This window comes from Theropithecus gelada, chromosome 4 (assembly GCF_003255815.1).
Source record: "Theropithecus gelada isolate Dixy chromosome 4, Tgel_1.0, whole genome shotgun sequence".
Taxonomy (NCBI): Eukaryota; Metazoa; Chordata; class Mammalia; order Primates; family Cercopithecidae; genus Theropithecus; species Theropithecus gelada.
In genome coordinates this window covers 29,377,695-29,400,717 of record NC_037671.1, presented here as the reverse complement: position 1 = coordinate 29,400,717, position 23,023 = coordinate 29,377,695, and the positions used below count along the sequence as shown (strand labels likewise).

The window sequence follows — 23,023 nt, the reverse complement described above, 5'->3', positions numbered from 1 at the left end:
CAAGTCACTGGCATCTCCCCTCTGGATCACTGCAGTAGCTCCCAGCTGGGTCTTCAGGCTTCCATCTACCACCCCTACACACAGCCCATCTCTGACTAGCATCTGAAGTAAGTCCAGTCCTTTTTCTGCCAAACTTTCCAGTGGCTCCCCTTTCAGAGGTAAACTGCAGGTCAGCATGATGACATTCAGGGCCATATATGATCTGGCCCTCAACCACAGAGGTTGAAAGAATCACTCCAGATTCATTGAATAATATGTCTATTTGTAAATGCAGTAATATGATTTTGGACTATTTTTTTTCAGTCCTGTTGGATTATTGAATTGTCTCAAACCTAAAGTGCTACCTTTCAAGCCAGAATTTTAGATGCCTGATTGTATCAGTCAGGGTTCTCCAGAAAGACAAAACCAATACGATACAGATATAGATATATATGCATGAGTGAGCGTTTATTAGGGAAATTTTCTCATGTGATTATGGAGGCTGAGAAATCCCATGACAGCTTGTCTGTAGGCCGGAGACCTTGGGATGCTGGTAGCATGGCTCAGTTTAAGTCCGAAAGCCTCAGAACTAGGGACGCCGATTGTGTAAATCTCAGTCCGAACCGAAAGACCTGAGAACCCAGGGCATCCTGGTACAATTCCCGAAGCTGAAAGGCTGGAAAGGCAGGAGTTTTGGTGTCCAAGGGCAGAAAAAGAAGAATGTCTCAGGGGAGAAAAGAATTTGTCTTTCCTCTGCCGTTTGTTCTGTTGGGCCTCTAGCCAATAGGAGGGGAGAATTTCCCACTGACTTACATGCCAATCTCTTCTGGAAACACATTCACAGACACACTCAGAAATAATGTTGTATCAGTTGTCTAGGTATTCTTAATCCAGTCAAGTTGACATCTAAAATTAACCAGCACATGGATTAATGTCCAGGATCCACTATTCTAGTTTCCAAATATTGTCTGGGGATTCCTAGGGTGAACTCTGATATACTGTTAAGGAGTCCCCAATGTTAATACTATTTTCATTATAATATTAATAATAAATTTTTTTTTTTAAATTTCATTCTCTCGGTAGGGTACAATAAGGTTTTTGGGGGCCTATATAACCTGTGATATACCAATAGATTTAATACAAAAGCAGATATGAGAATACAAATGTCTTCCATTAAGCCAGACATTAGATTTGGAAAAAGTTAACCAATGTCACACTTCTTGTTCTTTTGTTTAGACACAATAGTTGATTTTTTTTCACAAATCTTTCTATTTATATTAACCTGTAATTGGTGCATTCATGGTATTTTAACATGAATTAGTAAGCTACATTTTAACATTTTCTGTTTCAATCATAAATGCCATAAATATTAACAAATACCAACCCAAATAAACAAAAGCTCCTAAGGCCCTCAGCAGTTATTAAGTGTCTAAAGACATAATTAGACCGGGAAGTTTGAAGCCACTGGTGCCCTCATTGAACCTGAATGCTGACGCAGACCAGGTCCAGTACTACTCTGCTCCACTGGGACCTCAAACCTCAACCACACTCAAGGACTAACTACTGACTCCTTGTTTATTGCAGGGACACAGGAGCCAAATCACATCCACATGAGTCCATGTTCTTCATTCATCTTCATCCCAGGGCCAGACCTGTGGGTGTGTGCTCTAGAAATCCTGGGGTTGGGTGGAAATGAGCCATCATATCCCAGGACCCCTTAGTTGTTATGGTGGGGCTTAACCACCGTCACAACCTTGCTCCCTCCCAGCTCTCTGGTTCCACCTCTTCTATCTCTGACCTGCATATCTGGTTCCCTTTTCCCTCTGGTGGTCCTGTGGATTCTTCTCTCCTCTCACATCCTGGTGATGCTGGCCTCATTCCAAATCCACAGCATCTGGTGCCAACTGGCATATTGGGCTCAATGTCATCATCCCGATGTTAAAGAGCAGGTTCACTGCCAATCAGCTTCTCACACTTTCTTCCTGGCTGGGAGCTGTGTAACACCTAGTTCCCTATGCCTGGATGTCAGATATAAAAGAAGTTCCTCTTCAAAGGTTTGGCTTGTTCAGTGCCCTTGTTCTTTGTTCCCTACTTATAAGGCCAAACTAACCTCCTTATCCTTTATGTCTCCGTGTCTTAGTTTCAGTAAACAACTTTTCCACTGGTCCTTACCTACAGAGCCCACATCTGCTACTCACTCTGTAAATTACCCCTCCCGTTGCAATGGCTCTTCCCACAGAAACTGACCTTCCAAGCAGTGTAACCACATCCCTGCCCCTTTCAAGTTAGCTAATCAGGTTCAGCTAAGATTGTGCAGTCCAACTCTGGTGAGTGGTGACTGAACACAGAAGCTAGGACAAGCAGCATTAGGAATAAAAATTCTTTCCCTCTTTTTTGGTGTGTTCTTGTGGTGACCAGACTTTCGAGCAGCACCCTTCTGCAGAAGTAAATTGCCTAGCTGAGAAAGCTTTTTGCCAGAGTGCTGACTCTTCTTTGGGGCACCAAGCATTTATTTCTAACACTGGATCCCATCCCATAGTTACAAGCAAAGAAATTACTAAAGCTACAGCCTAGTGAGGAGTGAACAGGGGCTGAGGTCTGGACTGGGTGTGAAAGAGGCAGCTGGAAGATGTTCTCTTGTGTGACTAGGAGGGAGGAGGGCATGTCTTCTACCAGGGGCATTATGCAGTGGCTGCTGAGATGGCCAGGGCTTGTCTCCATGGCTGTGAGACCAGGGAACTGATTCTGTGGGCCATGGTGGGTCCCCAATCTGTGAACTATCAGGCCTCTTCAGGCATCATGATCGCATTGGCTCCTGTGAATGCGGAGCAGATGAAGATGCAGCAGTCACAAGACTGTAACCTGAAGAATGGCTTCAGGGGCCTGGAAAAGGCTGAACAGGGAAATGTGCAGATGTGCGATCTGTCCCTCATGTTGTAGAAGGAGACGTCTCCAGCTTCATACTCCAGGAAGACGCCCAACCGGCAAAGGGGCTCATTCAGAGAGAGAATCCACTTAGCAGAGGTCAGGCCCCAGTATTTTCCTTTATGCATCTCCAAGGTCCAGAAGCCATTCTGAGGAAGTAGCAGGACATCCTATTTCCTCTCAACGCTGTCTCTACAGACCCCCACAGTCCACTCAATTACATTTTCCACCTCCACCTCCCAGTAATGTTTCCCTGAGGCGAAGCTATCCCGGCCCAGGTCACAAAGCTGGCTGTTGAAATCTCTCTGGTTATATAGCATGCTCTCCCTGGAGGGAGCCAATGTCACACTTCTTTGGTCATCTGATAAGAGATCGAGATGAGCAGTGTCTGTGTGCAGGACCACACTGGCTGCAGAGGAATTCTCAGGTTTAGGCCTTGGGTCTCAGGAACCCTCAGGATTGTGTGGTTCCTGGTCCCCAGAGAAGTCTCAGAAAACTACAGGGGAATCCCCGTGAAGGGGCCATTTCCACGAAGGCCCCCTTATCCCAGGCAGCGCATACCCTGAGAGTTACTGAAGCTGCAGGGTTTTTTATTTTTGTTTTTATTTTTGTTTTCTTTGAGATGTAGTTTCACTCTTATTGCCCAGGCTGGAGTACAATGGGTTGATCTTGGTCTACTGCAACCTCCGCCTCCTGGGTTCAAGCAATTCTCCTGCCTCAGCTTCCCCAGTCGCTGGAATTACAGGCATGCGCCGAAACCAGTTTTGCATTTTTAGTCGAAATAGGATTTCTCCATGTTGGTCAGGCTGGTCCTGAACTCCTGACCTCAGGTGATCCGCCCGCCTCGGCCTCCCAAGTGCTGGGATTACAGGCGTGGGCCACGGCCCCCGACCTCTGAAGCTGCACTTCTGTCTCTCCAGAGACAGAAGCAGTACCCTCAGGTTGAGAAGAATTGAGGCTCTTTGAAATCCAGAGAGTTTAGGAAACGAGCCCAAATTAATCATTCACACTTTCTCTCAGCATTCTAAGATCTATTCCCTTTTCTATTCAAGACCTAGGATCTCTGGGACTTTTTTTAGTTAGAACCTTTTAATTATCTGGTTCAAACCAGCACAGAGGCATTATGTCCTGCTCCTTCTCTCCCCAGTTGATCAACTAAGGTGAGTCTTTCCCTTCACATTGTCCTAGAGGATAAAGGGTCTCTTCATTGGTCCTATGTGTTCCTTTTACCAGATGACAACTGATTTAAACGACTGACAAGGGCACCCTTCAAGGATAAAGAAGGAGAATAAATGTCCCCCCCAAAAAAACCTGTTGCCTGAGGGGTCTGTAGGCAAAAGTAGGGAGGAACTGTTTCCATCTAGTTTTGCTTCAACAACATGGGTCTGATGTCTGCAGGTATGACTTCTGTATACCTATTGGATCAACAAACTCCAAATGGAAAAAAAGATTCTGTCCGGGGAAAAGGGGTTTGATCAGGAAAGGAAAGAAACTGTGCTAAAGGAACTGGGGAAAGAACATATAGGTAGATAGAGGAAATGTAGGTGCCTACCTTGGTCCATTTCCTGTCAGTCGGTGCAAGAAACGCTCCAGGCTCTGGGCATTCTGCAAGCTTCTCCCATCTGCATTTATTCTCATTCAGTCTACCTTTCCATTATGTTAAAATGATTTCCTCTATTCTCCATGGTGAAATATCTGGTTGTGACATTTTGCTGTTTTTTCCCAAGTTGACAGTGGCAATTTTGAAATTCACCTAAAGAGGAAAGGTCCATGTGTCATGGTATCTGGTAAAACTTGGATTCTGTGGTGCTTATGGGCAGAGGGGCTGAATCATAAGATGGGAAGTGCTCATTGGGAGTGGGCAGTTGGGTTCTGTGCTCTCCCAGTCACCCAGACACCTCCCCTGGCAGGCTATACACAAAGTATCAGTGCTCTCTTAGAAGCAGAAAGGCATTTCTGGCCACCTATTTGTATACCATTCTGTCAGGCTTATTGGGAACCTTTATAGCCTCTTCCCCACATGGGCCTTCAACTATACACAGTCTACACTATCCCTAGTATATAAATTGCTAAGACAGCATTGTCTTCTTTCAAATTGATCCAGAATCAAAGAGCAAAAACCAGTGAAGCATAACTCTTGGGGAGGCCACTATCTATGGGAAACCTCTTGTCATCATGCATTAAATTATTCCAAAAGAGAAAGGATCCTGGGATGTAAACCATAGGGTTGATTTAGAGCTGCTGGGATCCCCTGACAGAATAACCATGATGCATCACTGCTGGGACACTGCTGATGAACAGACCCCAGCTCCCTGCTGTCCCCACCTCGCCCTGAGTCCCTTGCTCATCTTGTCTAATGAGTCCCGTTAGCTAGCTGGTGGGGAGAAAGCTGAGATCTGAGGGAACATCAGGAGCACTCATCAGCATGTAAGAATGTTCTTCACCATCCTCAAGGGACAGACAGAGGTGAATGTCATGAGATGTTGCTAACTGAGCAGAACTCAAATTGTATATGGAGTAGTTCAGGAAAGGCTAAACTTATGCAATTCTTCTTGAAGTTGCTCTGAAAAACAAACAGAAACAAAATCATATCTTCAATAGAAGAACTAAAAGAAGTTGGGTTTATAGCAAACAATGCAGGAACCATCCTTTCTATGAACAGCAACATCTCCCTTCCCTCATGCCTAGGGCACTGTCAGAAATCAGAAATGACATGTGATCAGGTGGCTGGGTAGTACCGGTACATTGTTACGCTTGCTTTTGCTCAACCATTTAGTACTTTATGTAGCCAGGTGAATGAATGCAATGGTGGCAGAATGAAAGAACAAAAGCTCTGAGAGATTCCTTCCAAAGACATGAGAGTTCCAAGTCCTTGCTGCTGCTGCCGTGTATTTCCTCTCTCTTCCATACACTGGTACCTGGGAGAGCTGTGTCTTTTCTATAATGGTGAACTGTCCTCCTACTCTTACTTTTTTTTCTTTTTTTTAATTACAGACAGGGTCTCACTTTATTGCCCAGGTTGGTGTCGACCTCCTGGGCTCAAGCGATCTGCCTGCCTCAGCCTCCCACAGTACTAGGATTGAAGGCATGAGCCACTTTACTCGGCCTCCTTTACCTTGTATTTGAAGTTCTTTCTTTTTCCACACGTTCTTTCTCCAGTTCCTTTAGTGCAGTTTCTTTCCTTTCCTCTTCAAACTCCTTTTGCCTTGAGAGAATCTTTTTTCCCTTTTGCAGTTTGTTGATCCAATAGATGCATACAGCAATGGATATCATCAGAATAACCACGATAACAGGCAGGATCACCACACAGGGAGACCCACTGGGCATAACGGATTCTCAAAAGGCAGCCAGAAATACCCACTTATTTTGAAACAGAGCATCCAGGTGAGAGCGCCCCTAGCAGCACATCTCTAGAGCTCCTCAGCCACCTGCTCTGTTAGTTTCTCCCTCAGAAAACTTGGATGGACAAAGTGATGCTGGCTCAGCCCTGGCTGACATCTCAGTGGCTCCCAGGGCCAAGGCCCAGAGGTAGCAAAGCAGAAACATCTGGAGTCACTGTGGGAAGAACCAGGGTGCATAAAGCTAACCTGCCATGCTGAATCAACACAGCCACCACCCTGCCTCAAGCCACCATCACTCACACCTTGAATACTCCAGTGCCCTCCTTCTTGTTCTGCCCTTACCATCAGTAGTCCATTCTCAGCAGACCAACCCAAGTGAGATCATGTTAATTTTTAGCTCAAAACCTTCCAATACTTTCCATGTCACTCGCTCTAAAAACCACAGGATGTTTGTGACTTGCAATGCCATATAGAATGTGTTTTCTTTGCCTCTGTGAATTCATCTCCTCTCACTTCCTACACTCACTCCATTTCAGCCACAGCAGCATCACCTCCTGAGGGTCCTGGAAACTGCCAGAGATGTTCCTTCCCTAGGTCCTATGCATATTCTTTGCCTGTTGCTGGGTTGCTCCATCCTCAAGCATCTGATGGTTCCTTGCCATCAGATGGGACGACTCCATTTCCATCTTTACAATGAAGTCTTCCCTGACCATTCTGTTAATAATTGCAATGTCTCATACCCCTACCTCTCTTTATTCCCTCCTTGCTTAATGTTTCCTATAGATATTCATCACCGTCTGATAGAATATATGGTTAATTATTTAATCACTTTTTGAAGGAAGAGATCTTGATATATTTTGCTCAATGGTTTACCCCGGGTTTCTAGAACACTGTCTTGAACATACAATATGCTTCTTGAGCATTTGTTGAATGAATTATTAGTGTGTATCAATAAGGATTTTCCCCAGCTCTGTCCCTTGGAAAATCCCCTGGGCAGGAAGGGGTTCCTCCACATTGTGAGGGGCCTTGGGTACCACCCTCCACATATGCACTCCAGCCAGATGCCCCCACCCTCATTGCCCCTCATTTCAGCGGGGGGATCAGAGCCCAGTCCAGGGGAGAGATATCAGGGCTCAGCTAAAAAGCAGTGATGTCTCAGTGCCTATTGCATCTCTTCTGTGAAGAAAGAAAGTAAAGGAAAAAAAGAAGGTAGGAAGCAAGAGATTGAAAAGAGGAAAAAAAGGATGAGGGTAAGGAAGAAAGAACCTTGATGTTAGAGAACACCAGGAGACCAACGGGCCACGTAAACTGTGAGCTCTCTAAGAGAAAAGGATCCCACTGCACCCTTTTCTTTGTGGTCTACCTACAGGCCCCATCACAGCACCAAGCATCTATCTGTCTGCTATAAATGCTTGTTCAATTTATCCTGCCAGACTTATTTTCTCACTTCAAGGTGGGTGTTTCAACTCCAACTTCAAACAGGAAGGTTTTGGATTTCACTTTCTGCCTCTGGAACTTCTTAGTAGACCTCAGCTTCCAGAAACTCTAGAATGATAATGAGGAGGACAGAAATCTGCCAGGCAGGCAGAATGCTAAGAAATCTTTTGACCTAAAGACACTGACCCTTCTGTCTAGTTTAGGGCTTCACATAACCATGGCTCTCTAACACCCATAGGAGGTGATGGTTTTTAGGAGACTTGACATGGTAGCCTGCAAAGCCAACTCTAATCCTAATTCACACTATTTACCTCTCAGAGGCTCCGTCTGTGAGGCAATGGCTCTTTTGTTTTTCTTTTTAATTTTATTTATATATTTTTTTAGAGACAGGGTTTTAGCTCTGTTGTCCAGGCTGGAGTGCAGTGATTTTAGCCTGGTGAAACTCCTGTTGGACTTCTGACCTACAAAACTGTGAGATAAATTTGTCTTGCTTTAAGTCAATGAATTTGTGGTAATTCAGATGGCTGCAGTAGAAAAATGGATACAATAAGGGTGTTGGGCAAAAGTTGCAATAAGGTAAACTGAATCTGTGGTGAGTACAATGGGTATGTAGACTACTCTGCTGTGCTGAGTAGACTTATTAGAGTCCAGAAAAAGCCAAGTTGAAGAGTAAGCATTATTAACAAATTTATTGAACAACCAAGACTTGACAAGCACATGCCAAGAAGAGGGGATACAATGGTGAGCAACAATAGTGATGATAATGAGGAGTAGTTTTCCCAAGCAGGCATCAGTTGAAAGGAATATGGGTTTAACATCCACTAATGAACAGGGGTGGATAGACCCCTTTCCAGCAGACTGAATCCATAGAGGGATTAAAAATATCCCTGTAATTCTTCCAGCTTCCTTCATCCAAATTTCTTATATCACAGAGTATTTGTTCTACCTGGAAACCTTGACTATAGGAAGGCTGGCTCTGGCTCCACGATCACTTATCACATTTGTTGGGGGTACATATCTGTCTCATGCCCCTACCTCTCTTTTCCTTCCTTGCTTAATGTTTCCTACAGATATTCATCACCATCTGATAGAATATATGGTTAATTATGTAACCACTTTTTGAGAGAAGAGATCTTAATATAGTTTGCTCAATGATTTACCCTTGGTTTCTAGAACAGTGTCTTGAACATACAATATGATTCTCGAGCATTTGTTGAATGAATTATGGGTGTGTATCAGTAAGGATTTTCCCCAGCTCTGTCCCTTGGAAAATCCCCTACGCAGGAAGGAGTCCCTCCTGCCAAGGGGGCAGAAGCCTAAGAAACCTTTTGACCTAAAGATATTGACCCTTCTTTCTAGTTTAGGTCTTCCATAACCACCACTCTCTACCACCCATAGGAGGTGATGGTTTTTAGGAGACTTGACATGCTAGCCTTCAAAGTCAACTCAAATCCTAATTCACACTGTTTACCTCCCAGAGGCTCTGTTACCTACCAGGGCTTCATTATACATTGAGTGTGGCCTTTAGTTTCTTTCCCAGTTACATGTCATGTGGCCTTTAGTCTCTTTCCCAGTTACACGTCACGTGGGTACTGTGAGGTTATTCTCTCAACCAAGACACTCTGCAGAGCTAATCCAAGGAGTGGTGGGTCTATTGCTCTGACAATCAGCTGCAAAGGAGTCAAAAGGAGTGTCAACTCCACAACCACCTACAATGATCCTTACCCTGGAGCCGTCCTGGGAAAAGAACCTCAGGGCTACAGGTGGGTTTTTCCCATGGGGGAAGAATCAGGGTGGAAAAGAATGGGCAAATGGCCAGAGACTGAAGCTGACCATCTCCCAACAGCACAAATTACCATAGGAGTTATGTAAGCTACTTAATGTTGCCCTGCCTCAGCTTCCATACTTGCAAAATGAGACTACCCGACAGGGTGTTGTGAGGATTAAAGGAGTGACATCCACCAAAGCTCATAAGACAGCACTCAGAACATTTTAAATTCTCCATTAATGTTAGTTATTGCTGTTTAGATCCCAGCTCTGTTGTTTACTAGTCATGCCAAATTTGGAAAGTTAATTCACTTTTCTGTACCCCAGTTTCTGTATCTGCATAAAGGGGACAATAAAGTGGTATGAAACTCTAAGATTTGGTATACAGAATAAAATAGAATGAATATCAGCAGCGTTCTTCAGTGTGTGCCTGTTGCTTTATGGTTGTGATTGGTTGCTGTGGAGAAGGAGACCCTCAGATTCAGGCTGGGCAGAGAGAAGTAGAGACATTATTTCAGCCTGAGGCTTCCCACTTTCATTAGCTAAGCTTGGGCCACTGGTGTCTCCAGGGAATGATCAGGCACTAGGTCAGGAATGAGGGAACTCTCTACTTCTTTTGGTGCTGGGCAAAGGTCAGGGCAGTGGGTTCCTAGGTCAAAATTCTGAAAATGGTATACAGAGGCTCAGAAAAGGAGATATCCAGGAAATTGTGAATATGCGACCCATCCGTAGCATTGCAGAATGACATATCTCCAGTCTCATAGACCAGGAAGATTCCCGATTTCCTAGGGGCTCAGGAAGTGTCAGGTTGGTTCTGAGCTTAGTGAGAATCTGATACTTATTCCCATCAGTCAGTCCCATAGTCCAGAATCCGTTCTCAGGTGTCATTTTGACCCAACCTTTTCTCTGCACAATCTTACTACACACCCCTATATGCCACTCTTTCCTGTCCCCTACCTCCACCTCCCAGTAATGTCTCCCTGACATGAAGCTCTCACAGCCGAGAACACAATAATGCCAATCAAATCTCTCAGGGTTGTCTGGCAGATCCTGGGGCTCCTTGGCATGCTGCACACTCCTCTGGTCCTCAGAAACAAGGAGGATGGGGTTTGCTGTTTTGGGATCCAGAATCACATCCGCTGTAGAGAATTTGAGGAAGTGTCCATGGGGTTGAGCATTTTTCCTGGATTTCAGAGCCTCAGCATGCAAGGCCTGGGCTGTGCTGAGGAGACCTGAGTCCAGAGCCCGGCGTCCCTAGCCTTCCCTAAATGTGACTCTCTCATTGATGCCAGGAGAGAAAGCCCCAGGTATCTTGTGTCCAGAGGGGAAGAGGAGGGTGAAATGAGAGTTGCCTCAGCATCTGCCTAACCCAACACCCTGATGCTGCCTCAGGAAGCAGCAAGCATCCTCTTTCTACCTTTTTCTTGTTTTCCTCCCCACATTGACTCTGCCCACTAATGCTTTATGATCAGAGGTTAATTTTCAACCTTCACTCGACCACTCATGAGCTAAATGAGTTCCCCTTTTCTGCAGTTTATTTTTCCATACATCCAATTTGTTTAACAAGGTGGAGCCTCATCTGAAGCATTTCCTCACCTGAAAAATCAGATTAAAACATGAATCTCTAGCGTTGTATAAGGCAATGATGTTATGTACTCAGCCTACAGCAGGGCATGAAGGAAGCTTCTGATCTTCTAATAGTTGCAAGGCCGTCTCTGTGCTGGGCTCTATGTGGGGCCTTATATGCCCCAGGTTCACTCTCTACCCTTCAGCTTTCTTCACCTTCTTCTGGGCCCCAGGAATCTGTCCTTTAAGAACAGTGCCATTGGGCTCCCTTGTCCTCTGGTTTGCTGTTGGGTTTGGCCAGTGGGAAGCCCTGATAGAAGATTGGAAGGAGAAAGAAAGGAAAGACACACCATTTAATTTCCTGCCTCCTCCCTGCCAGCAGCAGCTGGTGCTGCTCTAACAAGGCCTGTCGACTCTCTCAAAAAACCCTGTCTTTGAGCTACTTTTCTCTGGGTTCCAGTAACTGCCTCCTCTCCCTAGCCCTCGCAGGCTAGGGGTGGAGACAGCTCCCCACTGTTGGGAATCATGGGGGCACTGCACTTTTCCTTGTTGCTTTCTCTTAACCCTCCTTTCTGGAAACCTTGTTCAACCACCCAGTTTGAACTTGCCATCTATTTCTTGCTAGGTTCCTGCCAAGCAAGTTCATTATTCCCTCAGTCTTCACCTCAGCCCCCATGAAACACAGATTGCAATCATCATCTAAAAATGTGGAGGCCAAAGCTTGGAAGCATTAAATCCTTTGAGGAGACACAGGCAGTAGGTGGCATGGGAAGCCTAAGAAGGACAAAGTTCTTTGGGCAGGCATCGCCTCCTCTGTTTGGCATTTCCATCCTCACTCTCCATGCAGTATCACTCAGTGTGTGTCTCCTTCCCTTCAGCTCCACCCTTTATGTGTCCTCCTACCCACAAAGGATGTCAAGGGAACTTTTCTTCCCCAAAACACAATAGTTGGAGAAGAAAAAAGGAAAAAGGAATATAGTCCCTCAGGTTGTTGGTGCAGGGAACATACAGTGATTTACTCACCAGGCTTGAAGAGGGCCATTTTCCATTCTGAAAGGAAGGAGATACAGATAAGAAAAAGGTCAGTATTCTTGTACTTTTCCCCACTGCATTCTCTCCTCACTACATGTTTTCTCTCTTTTTCTTCAGAATATCTTCCAGGGTCCAGCTTCCCTCCTCTACAGCTCTGATGGATCGGGGTGGCACCTTCTCAAAAATGTCAGGCTAGGCTCCCTGTGTCATGGAATGTGCAGGATGCATGGCCAGGCTTTGCAAGCGAGTGTGCTGGATCAGGAGTTTCCTAGAGGCTCCAGAAAAGCAGAGGTGAACCCCCACCACACAGAAATTGAGTATTTGGATTAGATCTAATTAATCCAGCTGAGAACTTCCACGGGTCACAGCAGAGAAAAGGTTGAAATATTCAGGGCACGTGACCCAGCAAACTTACAGAGCATCAGGCTGACTTATCAGTTTCAGACGAAGACTCCTTTCCACCTACAATGAAAGAAAGGTAGAGATGTCACCTGAACTCTGTCTTTTCTGTGTTGGCCCTGTCCTCTTCTTTTTGCGTCCATCTAGTCTTTTTTTTTTTTTGACCATCCCACCCTTCTGCATGGTCTCCATCTGCAGGTACAATTCTTTCTTCACCTCTTCTTCTTAATATCAAGTCTGGGAACATCGACTGAATGCTAGTGGCAGGGCAGGCACTGTGAGAGTTCCTTCCCAATGGGGTCCAGTTCATCTGTTTTGAATCTGTACCTGGGCATAAGTGTCACCATGTCTATATGCGAATGTCTAGGAGTACAAGATCCATCCTTCTCAATCTGTATGATTTCTTACCTTGCTCTAAAAAGAATTTGGGAAATTTAAAGAGCAATTTCAGGGACTACTTTTTGAAAGCAATTATGATCAATCTGTACCAATTGAGCCACTGTGGCTACTCCTCTCTATTAGACACACTTTTCTCCCACTCTCTCTTCTGATTTTCTTATTTCTTAAATCTTTCATTCTTGTTTTCCTTTCAACAGCCTCTGGATTGTGGAAAACAAGTAAGTTTCCTGCCATAGAAAATGCACCTCATTCTTCTCTTTCCTCTTCCTTTTGAAGTGTAACCCTGGATATTCTTCAGTGCTTCTTAGAGCTTAAGGGTCTGTAGCCCCTAGTACAAAGAGATTGAAGACCTCTTTTTTTTTTTTTTTTTTTTTCTAGAGAGAAAAACCACTGGGTGGTTTCTCCAAAGAGCCACACTTGTTTTCTTTTTCTGGGTAAAGGGATCCAAGATCGCTTTTCAACCCTGGGATATGACTTATGGGCTGGAAAATAACAAAGCAGAGAGAGAGTAATAGATTTGAATTCAGAGAAAATGTCAGAGCCACTCACGAGTCAAGTACTGGATTTTTCTCCTCTCTGCAATGGAATGAACAGGGAAGAGTCATCAAGGTGCTCAAAGCCGGGATAGGAAGACATGCCTGGGTCTCTAGGGGAATGGGAAAACTTACTGAGTTCCTCCTGGAGGCTCTCTGGAAAATAACCAAAAACAAAAAACAAAAACAAAACAAAAAAAAGATGAACTGTTATGGGTGAGGTGGGTATTTCGGGAAATAAACCTTAAACATGATGCGGTGCCAGGGTGGGGGAAAGAGGTGAGGTTTTCAGGCTGGGGCACGCAAGCCTGGGGCTTAGATTCTCTGCTCTTGTTGGATACCTCTTAGGCTTATTTCCTGCTTTGTTGCAGCATATCCCCGTTCTTTCATCTCTTGCTCACTTTCTATCTCACTGGATAAAGCAGTTATTTCCTTATGTTGTCTCCACAAGAAGTAACTGGCTCCACCGAGAAGCAGCAGCAAGATAGGCAGGGTCCCTGCCAGGGCTGCGATCCAGGGCTGGGCACTCCTGAAGAAGGGGTCTGCGAATGGGGAGAGCTGTGGGTCATGGGCGCTGGTGCACTCAGCCTCCCCAGCCTCAGTGCCCCAAGTTTTAGCTGCTCAGCCCAGGTTGGGCGCAGGGAAGCTATCTCATGAGGTTAAATAAGGATTCTCTCCCTAAAGTCTCAGAGGACTATAGATAAGACTTTGGTAAATCCTCACTACAAGCTTCTACTATTACTTATCTTGAGATGTCTGCCTCTCGCATGGAAAGTAACTTGAGCAGAGTCATACACATTTTTTTCTAAATATTTTTTCAATAGGTAACACATTTACATGGTTCAAAACTACATATACATAAAGGCATGCAACTCTCTCATCCACCCAGTCCTCCCTCCCTCCATGTATTAACTTCTCCTTATCCACTTAATATGATGCTTAGGAACATAACCTGTGGAGTCAGAGGGCATGGGTTTAAATGCTGGCTCCCCTGTGTGACTAGCAGTGTGATGTTGGACTACTACATAACCTCTCTGTTTGTAGTGGCCTAATCTATAAAATGAGGGTAATGATAATACCTATCTCCTGAGGTTAGAATAATTAAATTAATACTTATAAAGTGTCTAATGTACAGTGAGTGTTACAAAATTGCTTGTTGAAGTTTAAAAATATAAACTAAATAACCCAATCGAGAGCTAAAAAAAAGTAAATTAAAGTATATTCTTATTTTTCCTCTTGTTTAAACTAAAAATAGCATTCTATACACGTCCCTCTGCATCTTGCTTTTTCTGTGAAAAATGTACCTTGGAGATCTTTCCATATTGTTATGAGAGAATTGCTTCTTTTTCCTTTTACTAACTGGGCGGTATTCCCTTGTATGGAAGTTCCCTGGCAGCGAACATCTGCACAGTTTCTAACCTTGTGCAATCGTAATCAGTACTATAAGAAATCTTTTACAGGCTGGTTGCAGTGACTCATGCCCGTAATCCCAGCACTTTGGGAGGCTGAGGCGGGTGGATCGCTTGAGGTCAGGAGTTCGAGACCAGCCTGGCCAACATGGTAAAACCCCATCTCTACTAAAAATACAAAAATTGGCTGGATGTGGTGGCACACGCTTGTAATCTCAGCTACTCGGTAGGCTGAGGCAGGAGGATCACTTGAACCCAGGAGGCGGAATCTGCAGTGAGCCGAGATTGTAACACTGCACTCCAGCCTGGGTAACAGAGTGAGACTCCGTCTAAAAAAAAAAACACACACACACACAACAAAAAACAGAAACCTTTTGCATAGATCATCTCATACAAATGCAAGCTTATCTATCAGATAAATTCCTAGAAGTGGAAGTTTGGATCGATAAGTATGTAGTTTGGATAGATATTGCTATAGAGTCCTCAATAGAGGTTGACCTAATGCACACCAAAAATACAGCAAGTTACACGAAAAAATGACTGAGAGTCACTGCCTTCCTACATTCCTATGAGAACCATGTATTATAAGCCAAAGCAGTTTCGTTTTGATTTTTGTAAATATCGTAAGTGAAAAATGATTTCAAATGTTTCCCTAATGAATGAGAATGAGCACTCTTTTGTGGGTTATTTCCTTTTCTATGAATTGATAATTCATGAACTTTGTTAAAAATTTTTTTACTAGATTTTTATTTTATTTTATTTTATTTATTTTTTGAGACAGGGTCTCACTCTGTCATCCAGGCTGGAGTGTGGTGGTCTGCTCTCAGCTCACTGCAACATCTGCCTCCTGGGTTCAAGTGATTCTCATGCCTCAGCCTCCTGAGTAGCTGGGATTAGAGGTGCACACCACCACACCTGGCTAATTTTTTGAATTTTTAGAAGAGATGGAGTTTCACCACGGCCAGGCAGGTCTCAAACTCCTGGCCTCAATGATCTGCCTGCCTCAGCCTCCCAAAGTGCTGGGATTACAGGCATGAGCCACCATGCCTGGCCAAAACTTTTTACTAGGTTTTTAGAATCTCCTTCTTATTCAAGGAGATCAGCTGTTTCACTATGATAAGAGTTTGTGTGTGTGTGTGTGTGTATATATATGTATGTATGCATGTGTGTGTGTGTGTGTATATATATATATATATATATATATACACACACCATTTTGTCATTTGACGTTATATAAGGAGCTTATCTGAATGTTTTTCCCCCAATTCCCATTGCCTGTCATACTTTCTGGCAGATAGGAAATGTTCAGAAAATGTTTGTGTTGTGAACACCTTTATGGAGGAAAGAAGCTCCCCTGGAACAAGGCGGCGCCTCCAGATCTGTGCTTTGGGCCTTATATTCAGTGCAGAGACCCAGGTCGTCCTAACACATCCCCCTTCATTCAACTGCCACAGCTCAGCTCAGAAACCTGACGCCAAGCACATACTGACCTGCGATAGAAATGCTGGCTGTCTTTTCCAGGCCAAGGACAGAATTTCTGATGATGCAGGACACACTCTCCCCAGAGCCGCCTCTCATGATCACAGATGCTGCTACTGCATATAGGCCCACTCCATCTGCAACCAGAGGTGCTTCCACAGCTGGGATGTTCTGTCCCTTGGCATTGCTCCACTGTATTTTGGGTTGGGGATACCAGCCAGTGGACCTGCACTCCAGATGGATCCCTCCATCCTCATAACCCTTCACTTCAACATGAAGATTAGAACCCAGTGCTGTGGAAGGATAATTTGGCCTAGATTCTTGATAGCTCTTGCATTAAGGAGGGTCTTAATGGGAATCAATGGCAGTCTCAGATTTGATAATTCAAGAGAGATTTCATTCAGGAGCTGTTTACAAAAGTGTGGTCATGATGAGGGGAAAACTAAATTTGCTAGTGCAGTATCCCAGGGTCAGTAATGTGTGGCTATTCCCACCCACACCAATTACCAGAGGGAGGAGGAGAGGAAGCTGTTTTGAATACGTAAAAGAAGAGATTCATGCATTGAGGACTTCCTTTAGAGGAGCTATTACAATTTCAGCAAGGCAATGCAGCCAGCCTGAAGGTACCTTGCAGCAAGGAAGCCAGGGAATAAGCACCCAGACTTCTTCCTCTTCTCTTCCTACGATTGTCTGCTGCAGATTCCCTTAAACCAAACCCAACCAGAAGCCACAGGGCAAGGGACTGCACTGAGAAAGAGAAAAGCTGTTCCAACATAGGGAAACTGACACCGGGTCTCCGTGTCATCCTGTTGAACATAAGCAATTTCACAGAACACAGACAATGCATCTTGTGACTATGATGGATCATGGGAAAAACAAGACCACCCCACATCATGTGTGAGCATAGAGAAAAACATGAACACTGTGCAAACCACAGCAATGACCAAACATCCCCCATCAACAATCAGGGATTGCAGCCCTTCATCAATTACAGCTTTAGTCTCACCCTGGTCTCCTTCTTCCTACATAAGATTGATTAAGGTTGGAGACACAACAGAAGCCGTCTGTTACACAACTAAACCAAAATGATGGTGTACCAGTCACTGAAGAGATGGTTTCTAATGTTTCCTATCCCTTGTCCTTGACTTTTCTTATATTTCTGGTCGCCAGAGGAAAGGAGTTCTTTACTTGAGCATGTAGGGTACAGCAAGAATTCTTCCTAAAGGAAAACCTGTGTCTTTCTCAAGGGTCGCAGAAAAGCTAAGCTGGAAGGCAGTGCAGGCAATCGCTAGTGAGCAGCCAGGAGTGTCTGCAGTGCTTTAGAAAGAGGAACTGGAACTCTGCATCTGCTCTAGATCCTACGGAGAAATGTTCTCAGAACCAAACCTGGAGGCTCACCTGCAACCTTCAGCTCCACCAGGGCTTTTTCATAGAAGTCACCATCTTGGAAATAACACAAGTACTTTCCACTGTCAGAGGCTGTGACGTTGTGTATTCGGAGAGCAGCCTTCCCTGCAGCGATGTCATCCCGTAGAATCGAAGTTCTCCCTCGATATGGTGCACTCTGCCTGTCTTCCACTTCCTTTCCATCTGCATACACATTCACCACCTGCCTTAGGCTGGAACTCACCCACCTCAGCTCCATGGTCTCTGCACTCATGGTTGGGAACAGGTGACAGGGCAGATCAGCGTCTTCACCCACCATGGCCAGGATGGGCCCAGAGGGTCCAAGCACAGAAAACTGAGCTGTCGGCACAAGGGGGAGGCTCCATCAGAGGGTTTTGGATTTGGGGTCATGAGAGGAAGGGTGCTTCTCAGACAGGGAAGGCTAGATGCAGAGAACCTAGAGGGGAAACCATTCCTAACAGAAGCACCATTTGTCTCTTAGTGACACATGATCCTTCAGGTTGGGATGGATTCAGGTATAGGAAGGAGTTAAAGGTTCTAAGAGGGCATTTAGGTAATTGTCTGCTTAATTATATAACTGAGGCAATCATCTACTTCATAAACATAAATGTGGAATCATGGAATCGTTCCCTACCTGAGCAAGGAGTGAGCAGCTGAAGAGGAGTGAGCACCAAGAAGAGGGAGACATGAAAGTTGAGCAGAAGGAAGGCCAGGGAACTTGCCATTTTCATCTATGCTGCATATCAAGAGACACCAGAAGGTGTGAGACAGACACTGTGGCCTGGAAGAAGCTATAGGATTCTGCGTGGAAACGTCCACTTCCCCAGGGCTAACTCAAGTATGGTAACCGAAGAAGATCTTACCTCTGCCAAAAATGTCTGTCCTTGAATGTCTTTACCTTTGAGTTCCAGTATGGAAAACCATCTGTAAAAGCAATATCTGTTATCTGATCAGGAAATCTCTGACTCTACTGCATTAAAATATTCAGAATCCTATCACTTCCCCACACTTCCCTTGCTAGGTCCAAGCTTCCATCATCCCCCTCTGATTTATGAAGGACCCTCTTCACTGGATTCCCTGGTTCCACCCTTGTTCAACTCTATGGGTGTCCAACACTGTGGACTCCTCAAGGGTCAAACTCTTGGCCATTATCATGGTCAACTCATGGCCTGGTGGCTCCTGGTGGGATCCAGGCAGATTGCCTGGTGGAGGCTCTGAAGTCATTCAGGGGCTGAACCCACCACATTTAATCACAAAGACATTGATTGGGAGAGCTTTGAATAGGACCAGACCTTACTCATCTTTTCTTTCTTCCCTTCATAAAGTTATTCAACAAATATTTACTGAGCACCCACAATGGGCTGGACCACTATGGTAGAGCTAGGGACACAAAGAGGGTAGACAATAGGTAAAGGCTCTAGAAGTCACAAGCTTGATGATCTTGGTCATGGGACAAAACCATTTAAACTGTAGTTACTCAAAAATATCAAGTATGAGACTTAGAATGTGCACAATTGGCCCAAAAATTCCACTTCCTGATGCCTACTGCAGCAAAGTACTTGCATGGGTGCAGAGAGAAGCCTCTGCGAGAATGACGCTGCAGCACTATTTTTAAAGTATGAAAGTGGTTACCAACTGAACCAGTCACCCACAAGAGAATGGTTAGAGGAATCCCTATGATACAGCTGTATGATACATCTGCCTGTCTTCCACATATCATAGGGATATGATACATCCCTATGAGGAAATTCAATGCAGCAGTTAAAAAGAGTGATTTAATGTCACTAGCCTGGACAATGGAGATATACTAAGTGATCAAAAAGTACCTTGTAGAACTATACTAATGATTCAATTGAAAAACAAAAGCAAAGCTATATATTTCTGCAAAACTATATATGTAAATGCCTGAAAAAGCCTAAAAAGAGGAATGCTAAACTGAAGATTGGAGGTTAAGTGAGTGAAAGGACACTTTGGCCTTTTGCTTCCTTTACTGTTAAAATTGTTGGAATGCTTTAAATTTAAAATTTTCATGTATTAGTTAATAATTAATAATTATTATGAGGAATAATAGAGACTGGAACATATTAGTTGCTCAGTAAATACTAACTCCTCAACAGTTTCTCCCAAAACAAAGGAGCATGAGGCCTGTAGCCATAATACCAGCTGCTGTGGGTCTGGGAATGGCCTCTGAGAACAAGATCTGCAGAGGCAGGTGGGGACAGATGCAGAGGAAGCAAGGGAACAGAGGTCTGTGCAGCTGGTCATGCTCCACCCCTGCCTGGATCTTACACCCACTATCAGACTAAACATTATATTTCACCACATCTTCTGCTTCTCAAAACTGCTTTTTATGCTCCTAAAGAAAAGGAGGTATTATTAGTCCTTAAGCTAAAAATTTCTCTGCTGTCCTCAGAGGGAGAACTTTTAATTTTAGGTTATTTATTATTCATTCTTTCTACTATAGACAATTTTGCCAATGAAAAAAATATAAAAGGAATAAAACCTTAAATACTCTGTAGTTATAATCATATACTTTGCTAATGGAAGTGGAAATGTTTCTGGAAGCATTTGGCCATATATACATGGCAAGGGCTTTTAAAATGTTGCATCTTTTGCCCTCAAAATTCCAATTATAAAAGTTAGCATTGAAAAAAAAAATTTAGAGATTGATGCAAATATTTAAGGTTAAGGCTGTTCAATCTAGTAAAATCTACAGTAACAAAATGCAGAAACTCAAAAATCCAAAATAAAGAAAGAGTTTAAAAAACAATTGGGGTTTTTGTTTGTTTGTTTGTTCTTTTTCTTCTTTAGGAGCAGCTTTCTGAGTCAGAGTAGGCTCAGAGAAGACTCTCAATTATTATATATTCATACAATGTAGTAGCTTGTATGGGAAAGCATTAGGTTTTGGGGAAATGATGAATGGAAAGAAAACCAAGTACTATCCCTAAAAGATACCAAAAATGGTTTAATATAAGGATCCAGTGTTATTAAAATTATAAAGAATTTCACTTAATTAAAATTATGATTCCTAATGGTTACATGGAACATATTTTATGACTGAACCATGCATTGTCTATTCCCCACCTGTTGTATATGAATGTTGGTTCAGATTTTACTATATTATAAATACTTCTGTAATAAACACATTTACATGCAAATCTATAAGGTACTTCTCTTTTTTTTTCCTTCTTCAGAATCTCTTAGAATAGATGCCTTGAGTTGACCAGAACAGATTTTAAGGGTTTTTTTTTTTTTCCCTTTCTAACCACAATACGTTAAGAAGATGCAGTTGAAATATTTCTTCATTCATGTTGTCTCCCTTTCCTTCCACTAAATCCCAACCTCTGCAGTTTCTTATTCTTTGCAGTACTTCTCCTGTCTTCCCATGTGCCCGTATGTGCATGTGCAGGTGTGTGCATGTACACACACACACACACAGAGGCACCGCACCCGTTTCTCTGGGCGAGTACTCTCCCTGCATGCCCACTCACCACTCTCAGCGATTCAGCCCCACTCCTCCCAGGCGTTGTAGCCCAGGCTCTAAACCATTTCCCGCACTTACCCCTTGGTGTTCCCATGGGAGAATCAGAGCCCACAGAATAAAGATGGTCAATGAATAGTTCTCCATTCTTTCTATTACGGCTTAGCCTTTCATCCGGAAGAAATGAAAAGAGAAAGCAAATATTGTCTTCTAACCATCAGAAACAGTAACAGAGTGGCTCTTTGGAACAAATAGTTTTTTGATTGGCTCAGAGGTGATGTTTCTCATCAGTTGCTGGGCAGAAGCCACTAAGGAAGGTTGAAACGAAAACCGAAAGTACATTGAATTGTACATGTTGAAGAAAAACTCCAGCCCTATCTCCCTTAGTGTTTGTGTTTCTGTGTTTATCTATTTGAACCGTTCTTGTGTGTGGATGTATATAAGCATTTCTTTATATTCACCTGTCTTGTGTCTTTTATATCATGATAGAAATATTAGCAGAATGGAGTAGGAAAATAAAAAAATTAAATGTGCAAAGAGAGGAAGATGTACACTAATTAAAATGCTTCTGTGGCAGTTTGCTTGCATGTAGATAGGTACGTAGAAGAGGAGGATCTTTTTTACAGAGCCAAATAAAGGTACAAATGGAAAGAAAATGAGACAAACTGCACCTCTTTAAGAACCTCTGGCATTTAGGCTTAGGATATGTTATCAAATAATATAGTTTTTCTGGTTTCCAGAGGCAGTGCTGCTTGACATTGTTTTACGTTTCCCAGGAAATTCTTAATGCAGATCTTTCTGAGCATCTTCATTCACCCTCAGCTCCTGGTTTATGCTATATTGTATTTTCTTATGTATTTGTTTCTCATGCTGCCAGTGGAGTACATATTCTCTGAAGCTGAACACTCCATAGGCTGTGGTCTCTGTAAGGCTCATTTCCTTTACACCATCTTGTAAGGAGTTTATAGGACAATCGGGTTCTCCCTGTGGCTTAGGACCTCAAAACACACTTTTTTGGGTTGCAAGCCAGAAAGCTCCTAGGGCTATTATGACTGGAGCTGATGGGATTTGATTATATTGCAACAGTTTGAATTTAGGCTGTATGGGGTCTGCTTGAGATGGCTGGTTGCTTCTGCAGCATGCATGCTGCCTTCTTCTTAGTGATAAGGCCTAATTTTCTTGGGTGCTGCAACCTGCTCTTCCTCCTTGTAGATAGGGGAGGCCAAGGGACTAAGTTGGAGCCAATGGTTTGTAGGTGAAAGTTGTGGGCTTGCACTTCTCCCAGAAATCCTTCAAAGGGAGGCCAAAATAGCTGGGAGTGTGAGGGTACACTCCCCCTACTTCCTTCTTCCTCTTGCCTAGAATATAGACTTTGGACCTGGAGGTACAGTAGCCCACCCTGGGACCAAAGCGTAAAGGAATATCAGCAGTTATGAAGCAAGTAGAGCAAGAATTCTGAGGAGTATCCGTGAATAGGGAAAGACCAAAAGAGGACCCTGGGGACTGATGAAGCAGATGCCAAATAGGCAGGAAGATTTACTCAGGTCGATGGAGAAAGGACAGTGTGTATACTGGATTTGATGGCTGGAAAGTTATTCTACCTGGCAGGAACAATTTTTATGGCTTGCTGTTAACCAATAAAATATGGTAAAGCTGATGGGATGTCCCTTCCATGATTGCATTATGATATGTAAGACTGTCTTGCTAGCTGACCCACTCCAGAGGCTCTGTCTTCCTGGCTGGCTTTGAATAGGAAAGTAGTCATCCTGGGAGATGCACACAGCAGGGAGCTAAGAAGGCCTGTAGGAGCTGAGAGCAGCCTCCAGCCCAACCTGCAGGGAGTTGGGGCCCTCAGTCCCACAACTGTAA

The 23,023-nt window shown here is 43.9% G+C and overlaps 1 protein-coding gene and 1 pseudogene across 2 annotated transcripts; both read right to left on the bottom strand.

Annotated features, from left to right (window-relative positions):
- Positions 1-8,419: 8,419 nt before the first annotated feature.
- LOC112622537 lies at positions 8,420-10,954 on the bottom strand (annotated as a pseudogene).
- On the bottom strand, positions 10,511-21,430 carry BTN3A2 (butyrophilin subfamily 3 member A2). Of its 2 annotated transcripts, XM_025383300.1 has the most exons (11): positions 21,236-21,364; positions 18,537-18,612; positions 18,308-18,404; positions 17,665-18,012; positions 16,278-16,559; positions 13,720-13,920; positions 13,514-13,534; positions 13,395-13,421; positions 12,463-12,509; positions 12,039-12,065; positions 10,694-11,325 (listed from the first exon to the last, which is right to left on the bottom strand). In XM_025383300.1, exons 3-9 carry the CDS (start codon positions 18,402-18,404, stop codon positions 12,469-12,471), a joined length of 1,017 nt encoding a protein of 338 aa, XP_025239085.1. In that variant the 5' UTR covers positions 18,537-18,612; positions 21,236-21,364; the 3' UTR covers positions 10,694-11,325; positions 12,039-12,065; positions 12,463-12,468. The 2 variants fall into 2 exon arrangements, with proteins under 2 accessions (XP_025239086.1, XP_025239085.1); XM_025383301.1 differs by lacking the exon at positions 18,308-18,404 and having other exon boundaries at positions 10,511-11,045; positions 18,537-18,597; positions 21,236-21,430.
- Between the last annotated feature and the right edge of the window lie 1,593 nt (positions 21,431-23,023).